The sequence below is a fragment of the Carcharhinus amblyrhynchos genome, chromosome 20, assembly GCF_965287045.1.
Source record: "Carcharhinus amblyrhynchos chromosome 20, sCarAmb.v2.hapA, whole genome shotgun sequence".
Lineage (NCBI taxonomy): Eukaryota > Metazoa > Chordata > Chondrichthyes > Carcharhiniformes > Carcharhinidae > Carcharhinus > Carcharhinus amblyrhynchos.
This window is the reverse complement of record NC_137343.1, coordinates 36,363,760-36,383,411: the sequence shown is the minus strand read 5'-3', so window position 1 is coordinate 36,383,411 and position 19,652 is coordinate 36,363,760. Positions and strand designations below refer to the sequence as shown.

General features: G+C 39.8%; 1 protein-coding gene across 1 annotated transcript in view; it reads right to left on the bottom strand.

Annotated features, from left to right (window-relative positions):
- Positions 1-19,652, bottom strand: part of fbxw8 (F-box and WD repeat domain containing 8) — a 157,310-nt gene that overhangs the window by 55,623 nt on the left and 82,035 nt on the right. The window contains exons 6-7 of the mRNA XM_080208411.1: positions 11,529-11,725; positions 3,089-3,310 (exon numbers count right to left, since the gene is read on the bottom strand). Coding sequence (XP_080064537.1) covers positions 3,089-3,310; positions 11,529-11,725 — 419 coding nt within the window. The remainder of the gene's footprint in view (positions 1-3,088; positions 3,311-11,528; positions 11,726-19,652) is intronic.

Genomic DNA, 19,652 nt, shown 5'->3' with positions numbered 1-19,652 from the left:
TTTATTCTATCGTGTACATGACCACTTTTTTAAAAGAAGAAACATACCATGTTTTCAAACTATCGAGTGCAGGCTAAAATGACAAATTAATTCCAAGAAAATAATTTACATCAAATCTAAATAAGCAAAGCCAGAACAGCATATAACCACTTGCTTCCTCAACTGGAAATAGCAATGCCCTCTAGAACCTAAAGTCTTTAAATAGAGCCATTTAATGAAATCTTGCATTCTTTTACCATATGTAATTTTGCCTCAATACCCAGGACATGAAAATATGATCAAACTGAATGAGCTAAAAATATCAGTGTTAATTATGAGACAATAATTATTTTCCATCCATATAGCATTCTGATGGGTATCCATTGAGCACAATATCAGCTGATCATACGTATGTGTACATATAATATATATATCTCATTATTGAAAAGCTTGAAAAGAAACCCAAGAACCAATGCAATCATCATGCTAGTGAGTTGCCTCCATTGCTAGAAATGTGTGCCTGCTTGGTCAGTTTCTATGTATTCATTTAAACCAATGTCCAATACAAAGGATAGACAGCTAATGAGAACTCTATTTTAAAAATCACAGGATATTGTCCTTGCCAAGATGAACATACAATACAATAATATTTTATTACGCCACAACTGGGACTTTGTCAATAACAAGTATTATCTGACAAAAAAGTAAGGAATTGTAAGAGTCAAATTGCGGAAAATGAGATGTAATGTCAGATTATGGGAAGAAGTGCTGTAAAGATCATTGCTGAGGCCCTAATGCCTTTATTGTTCCTAAGCTACACAACTGAGCTGGATGCTTAAACCAAATATAAACATCAAGTTGGTGGACGATACAAAAACAGATTTTGCAACCAACACCTTGCAGAATTGCCAAAAGTGCTAATGAGATTTAACAATTAAATATGAAATACTGCTGATGTTATACTCCTTGACCAGACCCAAAGTCTTTGGTAAGATTGGCTAGAGACCAATAATGTTTTGTTTATAATAAACAAAGTTTGAGATTCAAAACACTTGCTCATTGAAGAAAGCACAGGATTTCATAGGTTTTGAACAAACAGAAATAAACTCTACTATAGAAGGTTAGAAAGATAAAACAATTTTCAATATCTATCTTATACTCTTAAAATGGTACATGTGAATTAGAAGCCAACTGAGGTTGTATATACCACTCTATACAAAAAATGGCAGATGCAATCAATATAATGAGTTCATGGATTTCTCAACAAGCCACCCAGACGTCAGTAATACTGCAAGCCAACCAATTTCATGGAAACTCTTATTTCTCTCACAAGGGATTCTGACTTTTACCTTCAAAGAGCTTGCCTTGCAATTCTCTCCAAAGGTCACTTCAATTCTGAAGGCTTTGGGATCTCTTCCCTGTCTGAGATGCACTGCTCCTGGTCCCCTGACTTTGGTTTTCACATCATTTCTTTATGTTCAAGTACACTAGGCCAAGAAAAAAGTAAAAGTGTTGACCTATGCACATGCATAGGGTGGGGTTTTTCAGTTCCACCTGCCCCAGGACCGGAATCTTCTGCCCATGATCAAGAGACTTTTTGTTTGTCCATCGAATTTTCTGTTTTGCCTCTGACAATTCCTGTGATGGGCAGAACCAGAAGATTTAGTGGCCAGTCTGAGCATGAGCAAAAGCTCTGAGGCTCATTGGTAGCTGAAATTCTCTACCTCTGTGCTCTCTAACAAGATAAGTTTTGGTTTCCTATCACATATAAATCCTAAAAGGTGCACGAGTAGACTTTAATTAGCTCAGAGATATTTAGAAAGAAACACAAGAGGTGTAAGATGGAAGCTATGTGACCAGCCGTACACCATGCCAAATTTTCCTTTGAAAAGTTGTGAGAGCTGTATAATTGGCAGCCAGTCCTCCATCTGCAATTTTACAGTATCACCCAAATTTAAATTTACCCCCTTTTCAAAGTTGAACTACTTTTTGGAATATCCTGAGGACATGATAAAGTACAATATGAACTCCCACCTTCTTTTTCTTCCTATGCGATGTATCAAATGATTTAAGAGAAATGGAATAGTGATATCTAGAACCACGGGTGTATAACTTTCATGAAGACCAGCATTTACAATGGATTTTGAGACCATATCTTCAATACTATGTTCTCTAGAAAGCAGTACTGCATAAACAACACTGAATAGCAGGTATTGAATGCTGAATTTATTGCATTCATAGACTTAGAAAGAATGCAGAAGAGTATTAAGAATGATCACCAGCACAAAGTTAGTAAGCTACAAGGAAAGGTCAGCAAAGTTTACCTATCACCAAATGGGGCACATTTCTTCACCTTTGCTTTAATGTCCTTGTGGGAAATGTTATTTATTTACAACTAGAAATATTTATCTCTCCATAAAGATTAGTAGTTATAAAAATGTAATTTTTTATCAGTTTATTGAAAAATAGTGTTACGGAGTTAGTCTAGATTTCCAGCACCATGGGGTTTTTACCTAGCCTTCCTAAAATGGTTTTGTTGTATAATTTTATTTGCAGTGGCAGCATCCCCCAAAAGCTTGGAGGAGTATTAAGACAAGAGTTAAGTGAAAATTTCCTGAGTACCAGGTAAATGTGAAATTAATCCTTGTTTCTGGGCCTGAATGTAGATTATACATTCATTGAAAAGCAGACTTTCAAAAAATTCACCATCCGTGATGTGTCTTCTGCATTATTTCTATTTCTGTTTTCATGAAAGTACTGGCATCTAATGTAGAGCTAGTAAATAAAGATCAATCCTGAAGCTGCTTCTTTCATACCAATAAACAATAATCTAAGTTGAATAGGATTGCAAAAAAGTAAAAAGCACCCAATTACAAATGCAGATACTACATGATATCGCCAGATAAATCCAACAGAAAACTTAAGATGATCCAAGACACGATTTGGAACGTAAATAAAGCACCAAATACAAGCATAAAGTGAAATCCAATTAAATTAAATATAATATTCTATGCTACTAATACTTTCAACATATTTTTAAACATAGTAAATAGTTACTGCCACTTTTTTTAATATTACTATCCATGATAGAATTAGGGGAAAAAAATACCTTATTGCCATGGCTCATTATCCAACCAAAGCTTTTGATGCCACAGGCGACTTGATTAATAGATACATCCAGGCAGGTCACTGTATTTCCATAGATGGAGTGAAGTACCTTTGGCTCTGTATCAGGGTTGAGTAAGTAAACAGTATCTTCAGCTGCCGCTACTAGTGATTGATTTTCATCTGTACTTACAGCAACACCTGGAACAAGCTGGAGGTAGCTAACCTATAAAATAACGGGATAAATATAGTCTTCAATAGTTTTATGGATTACATGTTTTAATAGAGAAGGAAAAAAAATTGAAGTATTAAATGCATTTGACATAGATGGTAGTTTCAATTTTTAGGAAGTGAATTAAACCCTCGCTTTTCACATAATGTAACCTCAATTATTCATGTTAATTATCTGCAAGAATAATGGAATAATGAGACTGGCAGGAGGTGGCTTTATTTCTACTCCACTCACCTCTGTTCTGCTCCCGCCAGTGAGATCAGCTGGCACTGGAGCAGCTTATCAGCCAGCTCAAAACATCCACACACATCAACCTCAACAGACCCAAGAAAACTGGCCTAAAACTACTACTCAAGCCCGAATGACATCCGCCAGCTACAGTGGTAAACATGAAAGGATGCATACGGTTACCTCCAGCTATCCTATTGGCAGTCTCCATTAAACTCAGCACTGTAGAGCTGTCGACTTAAAAATCAATATCAAGCCTGCCTGTTCAAACAGCTTCCAATGCCACCAAGTGCAGCCTGTATTGAATAGAACTATATTGACTTTGGCCTGCTCATTTGGGCTTATGACTGGTCCGGCAGCAGCTGCAGTCATGAACAAGTACATAGGGGAGTTTTGATGGCAGATCAGCTATTCAGTGCCAGTGAATCTTGCCAGCAGAAACAGAGCAAAGGATGGGAGAACTGCAACAGAGGACTGGGGCAGGATGCAACATATTCAAAATGTACAGTACCAATCTGTAGTGTCATTTAGGGACTATTGATTATCTATGAATTTCCACGACTTTGAGATAATCTTGGTTATGGCTGATAAACAAAAAGTAACACAGCAGAACTTTAGGTTGTTTCAAATGCAGTGAATATTTGTTATTTGTCTTACCTAAACACAGTTGTTTATAAATGAGTGAATGATGCTACTAAAGACTCAGTCTGGCACAGATCCAGCGTTATATTCTCATTAGGTAATGAAACCAATATAATTCTCGGCAAGAAAATGATGTCATGGCAACCCAGCAGGTTTAAATGAGTGACCATGGTTAAATGATTCGAGGAATAACTAACACCTGTGAAATTCACGGTAATTAGAGGGATGTGCGACTGATTCTATAATTAAATGAAATACTTCACCACTGGAGTTTTGTTCTCTTTAAAAACTTCAGTGTGTACACCTCAAGGCCCACATTAATAAACATTTCACTCATTGTTCAGAGGATGGCTTGCGTCGCTTTTCCTCAACGTATAATTAAAAGGGTAAAAGTCAAAAGGAAAGTATCTGCACCTTGATTTTACCAGTCTGCTGGTTGCGCCAACTTTAAAAAGGTAAATCAACAACTTTTAAGATGCTTTTGCTGCACAATCCCTGCTAAAGTGTTCAGATTTTCTCAATATTTGTACTCAGTGCTTTAAAGCAAAATAGCAACCCAATAACAGGCTGTTTACCTATGAACTAAAACATGCAATCTATGAACCAAAACTTGCAATCTTAGACAAGCTATAAATTAGATAATGTGTCATGAAATAAAGGAAAGCTTGGCATTTACACTGTGCCATCTACATCCTGTCCCAAAGCACTTCACAGTTAACAACGTACTCTTAAAGTATCAGCATTGTTGTAATGTAGGAAATCAATTAACCCTAATTACAGCAAAATGCAGTAGTCATTATGTAGATTATGGAATACCCACCATGTTCATCTGTCTACACTGAAAGATAGTAAATAATACTCAGCACTTAACATTTAGGCTAACAAATAATTTTGTAATTAAAGTTACACAGAAGCAAAAAGACACAGCAAGAAATAAGCAGCACAAAGCTTGATCCATAATAAGTTAACTGTTTCAAATCAAACAAAAATTCCAAAACATTAATGTCTTTAGTAGCTTTTGATTTGTATTATCTTGAAAATTAACCCTTTATAGAGCTCAAGTTTGTCCCATTTTGTGGCGCAGCATGAAGCTGGGAACTGGGGACTGCAGGGTTATTCCTCAATTACGTGTATTTTGATCTTACAGTCAGGTCATTTCCAGATTGAACAAAAGCTTTTCGATGGTGAATCCATTAAGTTATTAATCCTTTCTAAAATATAAGCAGATTAGATGTAAAAAGGGGAACTTCCTGGCCACCAGTTGTTTCTTTTGCTTCTCATACTTGATAGCAAGGAAAACTGATTTCTTCCAGCTCTTGCATACATTTGAATGATTTTAAACAATGTATAACCCAACCCCATCAGAAAAAAAATGCACCCTTTATGACAGCAATTTAGAATATTTAAATTTACGTACAAGTTAGATGCTTCAACAGTTAGGTCTCCTGTTGTGCATTGTGTTCCCTCTCTCCTTGAGAACAAACTGTCACCAAAATGATGCTTCTGCAATAATTGTAAGCCAGGTCACGCAAGCCCCTGGATCTCTACCTCATGTATCCCTTCAATCTGTTCTCGGCTGCTTACCAACATTGGGTTGGTATTGTCTGCCACTCCTAATTTCTGCTGGAAGCCCCAGCCAATATCAACTCATTCTCCATTGGAGTTTAACTTTGGAGTAGTTCAGCCAAACACCAGTTTCTCGTCACCAGGCACCTTCTGTTGTGAACCAAGAAAGAGGCCCCTCTGCAGCTCACAGCTACTTCAACACCTCAAGGCCCACAACAATGGTCTGGGTGAAGTAACAGGTTTAAAAGACCCCGCTTAATGCTTCCTATTGGGCAAGCCTCTGTGTGCTCAATAGGGAGCTCTTCTACTCCACAAAGTCCATGGTGATCCCCTGTGACCTTTGTGGCCCTCACTACATCCCTTCCCCCTTAGGTCTGAGGCTGCCTTAGCATTCCCTTTGCATCACTTAGCAATTGGTCTGAGGTCTGTCAAAGGTGGGGCTGGGTCAGGCAGCATAAACGAACAGGGGGCCTTTGTTTCCGAAGGGAGTGCCAATGGGTTAATGAAGCAGGTTCCTACTCAGGTTCTGCTTCAGCTTGGAGCCTCAGTCTCCATCTCTAAGTTGGGACCTTCACTATCCAGAGGGGCTATTGTGGAATCAGTTTTCAGTGGGAGCAGTGGCTACCTCCATGAGCATTAGTGGAGTCTGCTCAGAATGCACTCCCTGGGTCTGAGGCAGTCCAAGTGCTTGACTGAGCCACGACAGATCAGCCATGATCTTATTGAATGGCGGGGCAGGCTCGAAGGGCTAGATGGCCTACTCCTGCTCCTATTTCTTATGTTCTTATGTTCAAGGTTTTCCCTGGACTTTGATCTTATATGATACTAGTGCTTTTTTCTCCATAATGATCCCAGGGATCTAACATGGAGCATCCCCAAAGTTTCTCACATGAACCAGATCACCCACTGAGAAAGTCCTTTCTGTCCTTGCAGAATCAGTTTTTTTTTGGTTTACTTGTTGGAACCACCCTCCCCACCAAGTTTGAAAATAGCAAACTTTGTAATCTGATACAAAGCCATCATCCCATTAGCAGGTCCACTGGGGCAACATCTGTTGTTGTGCATGGTGTGGTCCTGTAATTGAAGAGAAAGTATGCCAATTTGGACTCCACGGACGCTGCTGGTTGTTTGTTCATGTCGTTTTTGAATGTTTGAGCCACTCATTCTGTCAGTCCATTTGACAACGGGTGAAAAGGCTCCTTTTATTCTCTAAGCCTTCTTGGAGAATTCCAGGGTATCTACTAATAACTTCATAAAGTCCCTTCACGCCCAGCTGGAAGATCTCTCACCAGTTCAGTTAGATCTGCTGGAGTCAATCTCTCCCCATAAGGCTTAGTCCATGACCTCATACAACAATAAGTAGGAGGCGAGCTGATTGCTGCCGGTAAGTTACTGGTGTTGCCCTTTATTTGTAAAGGCCCCCCCTTGGGGAAGGCCTTCATATCTTCCAAACTCAAGATTTTGGATGCCATATTGGAGATGTTGATACGTTTGTTCTCCAATAACTCTCATGTCCATAGCTCTTGTATCCATCTCCATCTTCAAGGGATGGCCATTCACGAATGCTTCTACCATTGTTAAGGCAACTTTTGCTATGATTAAATGATTCAGTTGTAGTGTCTCTGGCGGAAGGTATACCTACATGGTACAGACAGGTACTGGCCTCAGCTTTTTCCCTAGGCAGATTTTGCCTATTCCTGAAATTTCACTTCAGCTGTGTCCTTTGGCAGTGCTTACAATAATCTATTGTCTGGCAACTGCACCTTTCTGGAATATGATCCTAATACTCTTGGGGTCATCATTGCTTTTCCTTGATTGACAGGTGGTGACATTAGGGTTCCTATCTTGACAGGGGCCCTTTAACACCTGATTTATGCAAGCATTCTCAATTGAGGACTGATTACATGAGATCCCTCTCCTTAATTGGAGGACATTGTTGCCTGATGACACTTTGTAGTTCCTGCGCCTGTTAGTTTGAGGTTTCAAGTGATAAGGCCTTTTTAAGATCCAAAATCGGGTTCTTCCAACAGCTTCTTTTGGGTGGTAAGGTCATTTATGCCACATACCAATCTGTCTTGAAACCTTTCATTAAGAGGCTGTCTAAATTCGCAATATTCAGCTAACCTAGCCAAGAACTCACTGACAGTGTCCCAGGAGTTTTCCCAGTCATGTTAAAGCAGTATCTCTGGAAGATTACAAAAGGCCTTGGGTTGTAGTGATTTTTTACCAGGTCCCCCAGTTCATTAAACGTTTTTGAGTCAAGGCATCCAGTTAGGCTGGGCTTTTTATCATGCTGAAAGTTAGTGTGCTGTCAACAATATCACCTTTTGCTTTTCCTCTCTTTCAATGTTGTTAGCACGGAAGGAGTAATGCATATACTTAGTGTATTGGGCCCAGTCTTCCCAGCTAGTGTCATAGGGTTCATGTTTCCCGAAAAGAGGCATAATGGCTTATCTATCGATGATCCTCTGTGGCCTTTGTAGCCATCATAATAAGTGTTCTTACCGATTTCCGAAGTTATTTATTATGCCCAAGTTTATTGCTACTGGCTTCTCTCTTGATTCCTCCTAAATTTTCCCAAAATTATTTATTGCCACTCATTGCCAAACATCATTCTGTTCCCTTTAAACGTAATTATTTATTCCAGTTTGTACCCACTCTTCCAACCCCCAACTGAAATCATGTAATCCAGTCAGCATCTGTTGCTCTGTACTGATCTCTCTGTAATCTCATTCAATATGCCATTCCTGTCAATAACCAATGTCTTTCTTCAGTGGAGAATCAGAAACACTTTTTCAATGGCGTTTTAAAAATCCAACATAAATAAATACTTTTCTTATAGAATCATAGAATGAATGATTAGTTACAGCACAGGAGAAGGCTATTCAGTCCATCTTGCCCATGCTGGTTCGCTGCAAGACAAACCTGGCTAGCCCTATTCCCCAATCTTTTCCCCATATCCCTGCAATTTTTTTTCCACTTTAGCTAATTATCCAATTCTCTTTTGTAAGCCACAATTTAAACTGCCTGCACCGAACTCTCAGACACAGCATTGTAAACCCTAATTATTCACCATGCAAAAAAATACTTTTCTTCATGTTGTATCTGCTTCTTTTCTCTTTTACCTTAAATCAGTGTCCTCTGATTCTGAACCCTTCTGCCAGTGGGAAAGACCCTCCCCATCTCTTCATGGTTTACCAAATCTCCTCTCAAATTTTTCTCTGTGGACAGCAGCTCTAGCTTCTCCAATGTATCCACATAACTGAAGTCCCTCATCTCTGAAACGATTCTCATAAATGGTTCACCATAACTTGCTTCTTTTTATACAGTGGCACGGTGGCACAGTGGTTAGCACTACTACCTCATAGCACCAGGGACCTGGCTTGGGTCACTGTTTGTGTGGAGTCTGTACGTTCTCCCCGTGTCAGCGTGGGTTCTCTTTGCATGCTTCAGTTTCCTCTCACAATCCAAAAGACATGCTGGTGAGATGGATTGGCCACGTTAAATTCTCCCTCAGTGTACCCAAACAGGTGCCAGAGTGTGGCGACTACGGGATTTTCACAGTACCTTCATTGTGATGTTAATGTAAGCCTACTTCTGACTAATAAGTAAACTTTATTTTACTTTATTTATTTTTATGCTTCTATTTATAAAGGACCTCACATGCCTGATTTTCTTTGCCTTCAGCTCAGATGAAGGATCATCCTGATTCGAAACATTGGCTCTATTCTCTCTCCACAGACACCATCAGGCCTGCTGAGTTTCTCCAGCATTTTCTGTTTTTGTTTCAGATTCTAGCATCCACAGTATTTTGCCTTTATCTCATAAGCCTTTATTAACCATTCCTCAACTGGCCTTGCCACATTCAACAATTTGGCCATGTTACTTTGCCGTACACACTTTAAAAATGTTATCCTTAATTTAGAAAAATAATGTTTCCAAGTTAGGTTGTAGCATAACTAGACGCCATTGATAGAAGACAGTGACCAAGGAATCCAATGTGGAATTCAGAAGAAAAGTTTTTACCCAAAGAGTGGTGGGAATGTGGAACTCACAATCACAGGGAGTGGTTGAAGTAAATATAGTTCAGATGCATTTAAGTAGAAGCTAGACAAGCATATGTGAGAGAAGAGAATAGAGGAATATCAAGAAAAATCTAAAATAGAGCAAAAATGCAGGCTGGAATGGTTCAACTGAATGGTGTCTTTTTGTGCTGTATGTCTTATCTACTCCCTTCTAATTTATATTGCCTCTCCTCACTCTACATACCTGCCATTGCAACAGCCTGTCCACGTGTTGTTAATGTCTATCACTATCTTCCTCAGTTCACAATTCTTTCAAGTTTTGTGTCATCTACAAATTTTGCAATTGAGCCCCACACATCCAAGTCAAGTTAATTAATATAGCTCAAAAAACACAATGGTTCTAATTGTGACCCCTGAGGAAACTCATCCAGCCCAAAAACCAACGATTAAAACTTAATTTTCTTTCACATCCGCAACCAACTTTCTTAACAACATCAGTCTTCTCCCTCCATTAACTACTCACCCTAATCCAACACTTATTCAACTACTGCTCTCTTCACATTGCCAACTACTCCCAAACCCCACTTGTACTTCTCTTTGGTTTACTATAGCTGGTGAAACAACCCACAAACTTTAGCCCTCAAACATTCCCACTCTATCCAGCAAAATCTCTCCGAACCTAAAATTCCTAAGTCACCTCCTATACCCCATTCACTTAAATTCAAACTCCCTACACCAAATTCTCCAATTACCAGTGAGAAATACAAAGATCATCACTTACTTTGAATGCACACTTTCCATTGCTATTAAAATAACACAACTGTGCCACAAATTATAATGCAACCATTAATACTATTTGCACGTCACCATGCACAATCGTTAAATTCTCACCGACTAAAATGAATTCCCGTGTTTTGGTTGAACAGAAAGAGGCAGTCACTGGGGATGTATATATTCTCCAGCAACAGGAGGTACTGGAGCAGCAAAAGACCAGAACCATAATATCCACACAGTACCTTAACAGACCACAAAGTGTTGACATAACATCCTTAAACAAATCTCTAGCTTTGCTTTAGCAACAGAACCCCACATTAACCTGGATATAGCAAGATTGGATTCCCCCTCTGGTATTTTGAACTCCTGGCAAGAGCAGTTAATGTTGTGTCAACTAAACCCTAAATATTTGTTTGAGAGCGTGATCGAAGATTTAAGGAAAAGTCGAAATAACCACAATGATTCCATTGTTGCTGGAAACATGGAATGTAACAACCCAAAGTGGTAAATCTAGATCAATATTCTGGAGTTTTGCATGACTATATTTTAGGGATGGGGAGATATTTTACAGTGGTACCTTTTTGAAGATTCACTGCTAAATGAATTCCTCTTTTAGAAAACTGACTCAATTGCAATAAATTGTCCATGGTGGAGTAACGTGTACATGATCTGTGATGGGCTAAAATAACTATAGTCACTACATTCCCAAAGTAATTAATTGAAGATCAAGATCTCCAAGCATAAAGTATTTTATAAATGTAAGTATTAGTACTTTATTTATATTTTTCTTCTAAATACATTTAATTGGTTAACCTTTGTTTTTGCTTTGGATCGCTCAACCTATGAAATATGTTAAGGCATTCAAAGAGATATTGAAGACACATGAATTTGACGAGTCTGTGATAAAGAACAGGTTGGTAAAAGGTAGCAATGGCTAGTAAATGAACTATATAGACATAATGGAGACACAAACCCACCGTTTTCTGGAGTTCAAACTGGTATGCTCTCCGCCAATATCCTTTCTCATCACTTGATTCTAATCTGACTTGATAGCCTGAGCAAGTTGCTATTGCAGTGCTGTCTGGTGCCACTGCTATAGCCTGTATCTCCTGGCAATGCTGATAATGATGAACTGGTTCCCGTGCAAGAACTGTACTCCATACGTCAACAGCACCTGCAGGTGAACATAACAGAAATTTAGTAAAATGATTATGCAACATTGGTTCAGAAAGTAAATGCAAATAATGTGACTGCTAAAAATATTCATTTACAATTCCATTTAAAACCCTTTAACTTGGTACATTCAATGACTCAGTAATCACTTCTCATTTAGAAAATGTGTATCGCTTCTCATACCACATGAAAAATTTCAGAGGTTAAACTTCAAAATGCAGTGGTTGCACACTGCACAATAATTTGGCTTGAGTATTATGCTTAAAATCTGACAGATTTAGAAACAGTGACACAAGGTTCAATAACTTTCGATTTCTCTGTAAGATACTTTGGCCTGAGTAAATCATTGGGAGTGCATAATACAATGTTAAAAATCAATCTCAATAGGTAAGACAACCTGCTTTTTTGAAATCAAATAAGTAAAGATCAGTTCACATGCCACATTACAATTAGTTTTGCAGCTGGTTTCCCATCAGGCCTTGAAGTAATTAAATAGACTTGTATTCCCAACTGCCTCATATTTTGAGGGAATTACACATTTAGGAGAGAAATTCATCTGGGCACCTTTTTCTGGGCCACGAATTGGCACTTTGCAGGCGTATATGCCCTAACCAATGAGGTTGCATAATTGGAGTATCGGCCTCATTTCAATAAGTTAGGCAAGCTGTTGATGTCTGTCATACCTTCGTAGGCAGCTTGCTTGTTTGAAGACCTGAATATGAGGCTGCTTGCCTCACTGGTATGTGGTCCAAAAGTGGGTTTGCTATGGTGGGGTTGCAGTGGGTCAGTGAATTCCTCTGGCTTATGAAACTGCCCAACCTCAATACACCTTGACTATTGGCATTTATTTAAGAGCAGTGTCTGAACGCAATCAAAATGCAGGCTTGAAGCCACATTAACTAGAATTGCCCACCTTCGGTCTCCATTGCTGCTTTATGTAATTGCAAGAACATAAGAAATAATATTATTTCTCCTGTCCTAGCCTCTAAGAGCCCATGCTTGCTTTTACAACTCTTTCTGTTTGCACATTTGTAGAAATTTTTGTATTTCTCACTAGTTTAAACTCGTGCAAATTGGCAAAAGATTGAGAGTCGAACACAGTCCTCGAGGCTGCTCTGCCATTCAATAAGATTAGAGTGATCTTCAATCTCAATTCCACTTTTCTGCCCTAGCCTATATTTTTTCACTCCCTTGGGATCCAAAAATGTTTCCATCCCAGTACTGAATAACAAATTCCGAAGACTCACAACTTCCTCAGTGAAAAAATTGCTCCTCACCTCAATCCTAAATGGCAAACTCATCCTGAAGTCATGCCCCTTCTTGCGAACCTTTCTAACTCTGGTCATTTGTGTGTAATGGCCGTGAAACAAGGCTGAGAGTGCAAAATGGTTGGAGGGAGGGAGGGAGGGTGGGTGGGTGTGGGGGGGGGGGGGGGGGCGGCGGCAAAGAGAGAGAGTTGAGTATTGGCTGCTCAGTTGGGTGCCTGCAGAAAGAGGAATGAGTGAGGTGTGCTGTGCAAGATAAGGTGTGCAAGTCAGAGTGTAGAGCTTGATGCCTGACAATGTCAAGTAACTCAAATACCAAGCCTTCCTGAAGTTCTGGATCATTTTAACACATGGTCCCAAGGTTAGAGGCGGGCCCCCAAGGTTAGAGGCAGGCCACACTGCTGCTGCTCGCCTTCCTCAGCCACTTCCATCCATGTCAGCTTGATCCAATAATCTGTCCTCTTCCTCCTGCAGTTCAGAGAACTTTTTTCACTGCAGCCTCTCAGCTCCCTCATCTCCAGTTAATAGGAAGATCCAGAGACCAGCTTCACTATTCCAATAGATGCCACAGCCTGAAAATCTCAAGCACCAGTGAGCTGCTCTGAAATATGCTGTAGTCTATTTAAGCATAAATCCTTGCCCTGACAAAACTGCCATGTCATTCTTGTCACTTCAACTGATCAAAAAGTGTGGAAGTGGGCTTTAAATTGGTTTGCGTCAGCAAAGAGAAGGATCCTTACTCCAATGATGAATTGATTTATTGTGTTGGGATACAGCGAAAAGTATTGTTTCTTGTGAGCTACATGGACAAAACATACCATTCACAGAGTACATAGGGGAGAAGGAAAGGAAAGGGTGCAAAATATAGTGTTGCAGTCACAGGTAGGGTGAAGAGAAAGATCAGCTTAATATGTGACAGGGCTATTCAGGTTCATGACCCAAAAATGGTTGCAATGTTTGGTGAAATAAAACTAAAGCAGTAAAATTCTACCCTTTATGTCCTGCTCACAGCTTATTTTTCTACATATTAAAGCTTTTTAACTCGGATCTGAAGGAAACGGGTGTTGGATTTCCACATCCGAGTCCAGAAGTCAATTTTAAAAGTTCTAGGAGTTGTCCCAACTCTGAAAATCCAACCCAAAATTTAATGTCTCTGCCACTTACTTATTTCCTGTCATTATTCCTCCTGTCTCAGTCTCGAAGAGCTCATGCTTACTTTTGTAATTCTTTCTGTTTGCACATTTGTAGAAATATTTGTATTTCTCGCTACTTTAAACTCATGTGCAAATTGGCAAAAGATTAAAGGTGACAGAGAGTTGAATACGAGGTTCAGAGAATGTGTGGGAGACACTTATTTTGGACCTTACTTCTCAAACACCCTCAGCAAAACATTCTTTGCTCTCCCTGTGTCATTGGGTCCCATGTGGACCACCCTGCCCCAAGTTCTTCAGCATGAGGAGGTGCCCTTAACCCTAGCACCAGGCAGGCAACACAACCTTTGGAGTTCCCAGTTCCAACTGCAGAGAACAGTATCCATCCCCGATTATGCTTTCCCCACTACCACACTAATTTTCACTTTCCCCACTTAATTGGCTTACTGCGCCACAGGAGTGCTTCACTTATCTGCTCTGCAGGCTTTTCCTTTGTTCACACAGGCAACTGGAGCCTAATTTCTGCTGAATAAAGACAAAGGCTGGGCTGGGCTTCTCCAGCACTGCCCCTGAGTAACCTTCTGCCTGATCCACAGTCTCTGACCACTAATTAGACCTGGTAGCCGAAAGAGTCTGACTGTCTCCTGGATAAAAGTGTTCATATAACTCTCCCTTTCTGATGTCCTGCAATATCTGCACTTCAGAATCCAGTTCAACAACACTGAATCAAAGTTTTCTGAAATGCAGACACACTTCAAATGTGGTTTCCTGCCATCACAATACTCTATGCAGAATCCTACATGCTGCAGTTGCACCACACCAACTGTACTGCCATCCTTTTATAACTTTGCTTTATTTATTTAATTAAGATTTATGTATTTAAAAAGTTATTTAATTTTTAAAGCAGATTGCACAATTTAAGTTACAGGTGGCTTAAATTAAATATTAATCTGTAAATTAACCTGCCTTCCCTTCTTGTGCTGTGACAACACTTTGCAATTCCCCAATTGCTCAGAGTTCAGCCCTCCCTTTTCTTTAAATCTCAAGTCTATTTATTTATAAAGGATTCACTGCTTTTAATATTTAAACAAATGGCATGTTAAACACTTAGCTTGGATTGCTCAGCTCCTGCCACTTCTCACTCCATACTGATTATGCATTACCAATGGGGCTGGTGCACAAATATTAGGTCTCTGGGTGAACCTTCAACTCCCCCACTTGCTCCCACTACTCCCACAGTTAATTTTTGAAAATTAATACTATGCATTAGTATGAATAAAATTCTGCATTTATAATTACATTTATTTTACAAGAAAAGTGAGATTATGATCCTGATTGTACATTCTCAATGTTGTACACTTTTCACAGGACATGTAATGGAAGAAATGCACGTAGTAACATGTAATATGGATCACATGATGCAATACTGTCTTCCTGCAGCAGTTACTAGATGATTGTATGCATAATTTACACAATCAATAATCATTATAACAGAGTGGGTCTGATTAAATTACATTCTTTGATATTATTTACCAGTTTTGGAATAATCACGTAGATGTACAAACTTGTAAAATTGTCGCATAAACAGAAGGAGGAATGTAACATGAAATTTTGGGAATGGCGACAATGTAAATACATAAATCTATTTGTACACCTGTATGTATGGATGTATATTGACAGATTCAGACCTTTCATTCCCCTTGTGAAACTTGCCTGTTTACATATATAGTTTCATGAATATTTCATTCAATTTTTTTTGTCATTCCCCCAAATGTTGTAACTCGAGGTGACAACCTAGTTTGCTGATTGGTGGCATCAACCCTGGTCACCATGTTTTTCCTTCTGTTCAGTATCAACTGTTGCTGTCTGCCTGCATTCTTTTTCAATCCCTGATCCTAAGTAATCCAGCACTTTTTAATCAACTAAGATAACCATGAGCCAAAATTGCAGGAAAAAAAAGTGTAGCGGGAAGAATGTTCACAATTATTAATGTGAAGTCAGCAATTTGTAACGAAGAGATGCCTCATTAATTGAGCACTGTCACAAATGTTGTCAGCAGTGCTCTGTCATTAGGGGAAAAAAGACTTGCATTTATATAGTACCTTTCACCACCAGCAGCTATCTCAAAGCCCTTTATGGACAAGAATCTTTGTCTGAAGTGTGCAGGCACTCGGGCAATACAGGAAAAGGGGCTGCCATTTTGCAGGCAGCAAGCTCCCACAAACAGCAATCTAGTAATGATTAGGTAATCTGCTTGTATGATATTGATTGAGGGGTAGACATTGGCTTGGGCATGAGGGATGATTCTTCTTTGAATGCCATGGGATCTTTTATGTCCACCTGAGAAGGCAGGTGCAACCTGGGTTTAAAGTCTCATTTGAAAAACGGCACTTTTAACAGTGCAACACTCCCTCACTTTAGCACCGGAGCGGCAGCCTTGATTTTTGCGCTCAAGTCCTGGAATGGGACTTGAACCCACAACCTTCTGGCTAGAGGGGAGAATACCCATTGACTGAGCCACAGCTGACATTGAGTGTTGTGAAAGCAACATCTCAACTTTAACCTGCCTGTGATTTTCATGAAGTTGCTACATTTGCAATAAAAGCTCACAATTCGCTTAGGAAAGTCCAGCATCTGATAGTATCCTTTTAACACGTGATAATTGTTAATGATTGCCAATCAACTTCTCTGGCCCAGAAAGTGATTATTAAAAGTATTCCTTCAGGTTGCAATTGTTATTGGAGATTTTTTAAAAAAGTAATTTTAAAATTCTTACCTTTGGTCTATTTTCTTCCCATTTTGTTTTGTCCAATCTTTCTTTCTCTCTCTTTCTGTACCTAATTTGACATTTAATTTACCCATTCTAATTCACCTTTCTTCTACTTATTTATTAATCCTTTAACTTCACTGGTTGAGGAGATACACTGTTAGCTGAGTTGTTCACCAAGCTCCAAGATGTTTTTTTTAGGTCCAGCTGAATTTGCGTTCATGTCAACATCTACTGTTTACTTTGCATTTTATGCCTTGGGTGCAACATTTGTGTAAAACAAGTATATTTCACAATTTTTTTTAAGTTTAAAAATGAAATGCTGAGTATTTCAGAAAACAGCAAGCAATCTTCTGAAACCATAATGTTGTTGTTAATTTAACAGAAGTTAGGAAAATTTGATCCTGTATTGCTCCTGGATCATATGCAATAGGACAAAACACTACAGATGCAAACTTACTAGCTCGCTGTGCCTGAAGATCAGTGTGGTAAGCCAGGAATTTAGCGTGAGAGGCCAAAAAATCCAATTTGCATCGATTCTCACTGGCCCTGTTTTACCGGCGAGAAAGGCTTCACACCCAGGAGAGGCGTGAAGCTCATTAACATTAGACTGCCTGAATCTGCATATGATTAGCAGGTCCAGCACGGCTGCTTCACCCCTCACTGGCTAGAATCACTATTGCAGGGACCAGGTGCTATGGCCACGCCATGGTATCGGAGGACTGTGAAGCCCCCAGTGGTCGGGAGCATGGCTGGGCAGTGCCCACTTGTCACCCTGGCAGGGCATCTTAAGTGTGCAGGAGCAGTGCCAAAAGGGTGGAATGTTATGCACAACGGTGGGGGCTATGTCAGTTGGGGGGAGTAAGAATCATATTAGGGATCGATCGGGGGCGCCTGAATGCACTGAAGCCCGCTTCGCTGGTGTATTTGGGTTCCAGCCCCCTCTGCACTGGTGCAAAGCTCTCAAAAAATTGACAGTGCTAGAAAATTGCAGTGCTGAAATCGCTGAAATTATCAGCGTGGAGGACTGCCTTTTTCTCGCCGTTGTGACACTTAAAAACGTTTTGGGAAAATTCCACCCGACATGTTTCAGACTGTATTACACATCCTCCATAAACACGAGTGGAGGAGCCCTGTAGTATGCATAGTGTTTTTCCCTTGTAACATGCACCATTCCAATATAATTACATAATTCCTCAAGCACTGAAAAGGCAGGCTTTCAGCAGCTCTGTTCCTAGCATATTTTACCAAACCAACAGAGTGTTTTTTTTCAAATCGAATACCCAAATAAACTCAGTCTTCCAAACACCTGACCAAAGGGGATTCATGTATAGGCCAAAAAATAAATTCTTACTTAACACAAGGTAATTTTTAGAACTAGATAGGAGAGTAAAACTGTGGTTTTATACCAAAGTCGATATTTTTAGCTAAAATGCTTAGGTGTTAATAACGATCTGTCCAAAAATGACAGCGTGTGAACTATTTGAAGTCAATGACAAACTGGCCTTTCAATTAGAATCCATCTGAAGACTTTTACAGCTCATAAAATGCCAACAGATCACAGCTTTGTCTGTTATGAGAGCTTCCTTTTTTTAAAAGCTGTTGTGATGTTTTATGTTGCTTTAGGGTATTATCTAAAAATTCAAAATTAGCTCAGGTCAGCCAGGGTGTTTAAAGAGATTTGTCACTTGGATGACTGGCAATTACTTGTTTCAGCACAAAACATGATAATGATTCCACACAATAACATTAGCCTGTGGCAGAACAGTATTTGGGAGTGAATTTCTTTAAACATTGCTCGTCTGATCAATCAGTTTTATCACTTCAGACAGTGTTTTCTACAATCCTGCATCACTCTCAGTTCCAATTTGATCCTTACAGCTAATGCATCCGATAATCTGACGTTTCACTGATGGCCAGACATAATCAACCCTAGCTGAGTCTCAGCTTACAACTCACCAATCAATAATGAATGTCTGTTTTGTGCCATGACACACTCGTTGAAATAAATCACCTCACTCCCTCTTTTGCCTGTCGCAGGAGATCTTTAAACTCAAAGGGCAGACTTTTCCCAAAAATGGCAATGTGTCAGGGTCTGGATGAAAAATGGCCTGCTTCTCTCCAGAAATGGGTGAGTTCTCTGGCACGGTGCACAGAAAATCTAGAGGCATGGTTTGCACCATCACTCTGGTGAGACAGGGCCTGGCAGAGCCAGGAAGGCCAGCCCTATGGAGATGGAGATCACAGCGCCACTTTTGAATTTAAAATACAAGTTCCCCAACCACTCAGTCAGCCTTCACCCTCCCAGCCCCCCTCCCACACACATGGACATGCATTGCCAACTCCAAAAGAAATCAGGGTAGCTCTTCCCCACCACAGAAATATCGGGGATGGAGTGGGGAGGGGGATCTCTCTCCCTTCACAGCCATTGACCCCATTTGGGGTCTCTCTCCCATGCCCGATCACACATAAGGGGAACACCCCACCCCATTGGAGGAAGGTTACCCCCAGCTTCACCCCTGTGATCAGGAATGCCCTTTCACTTCATTGAAATATAATTGCTTTGCAGCCTTCTAAACAACAAACACTCTTGCCAGACAGGTGCCTGCTTTACAATCCCACGCATCACAACGTAATACCAGTTCTACACATTACAGCCTCCATGAATTGATTGTACAAGAACAAAATATTGGGCTACGTAGTGCTGATAAAAAAAAAGAGTATTAATGGTGCATGTCTTACTAA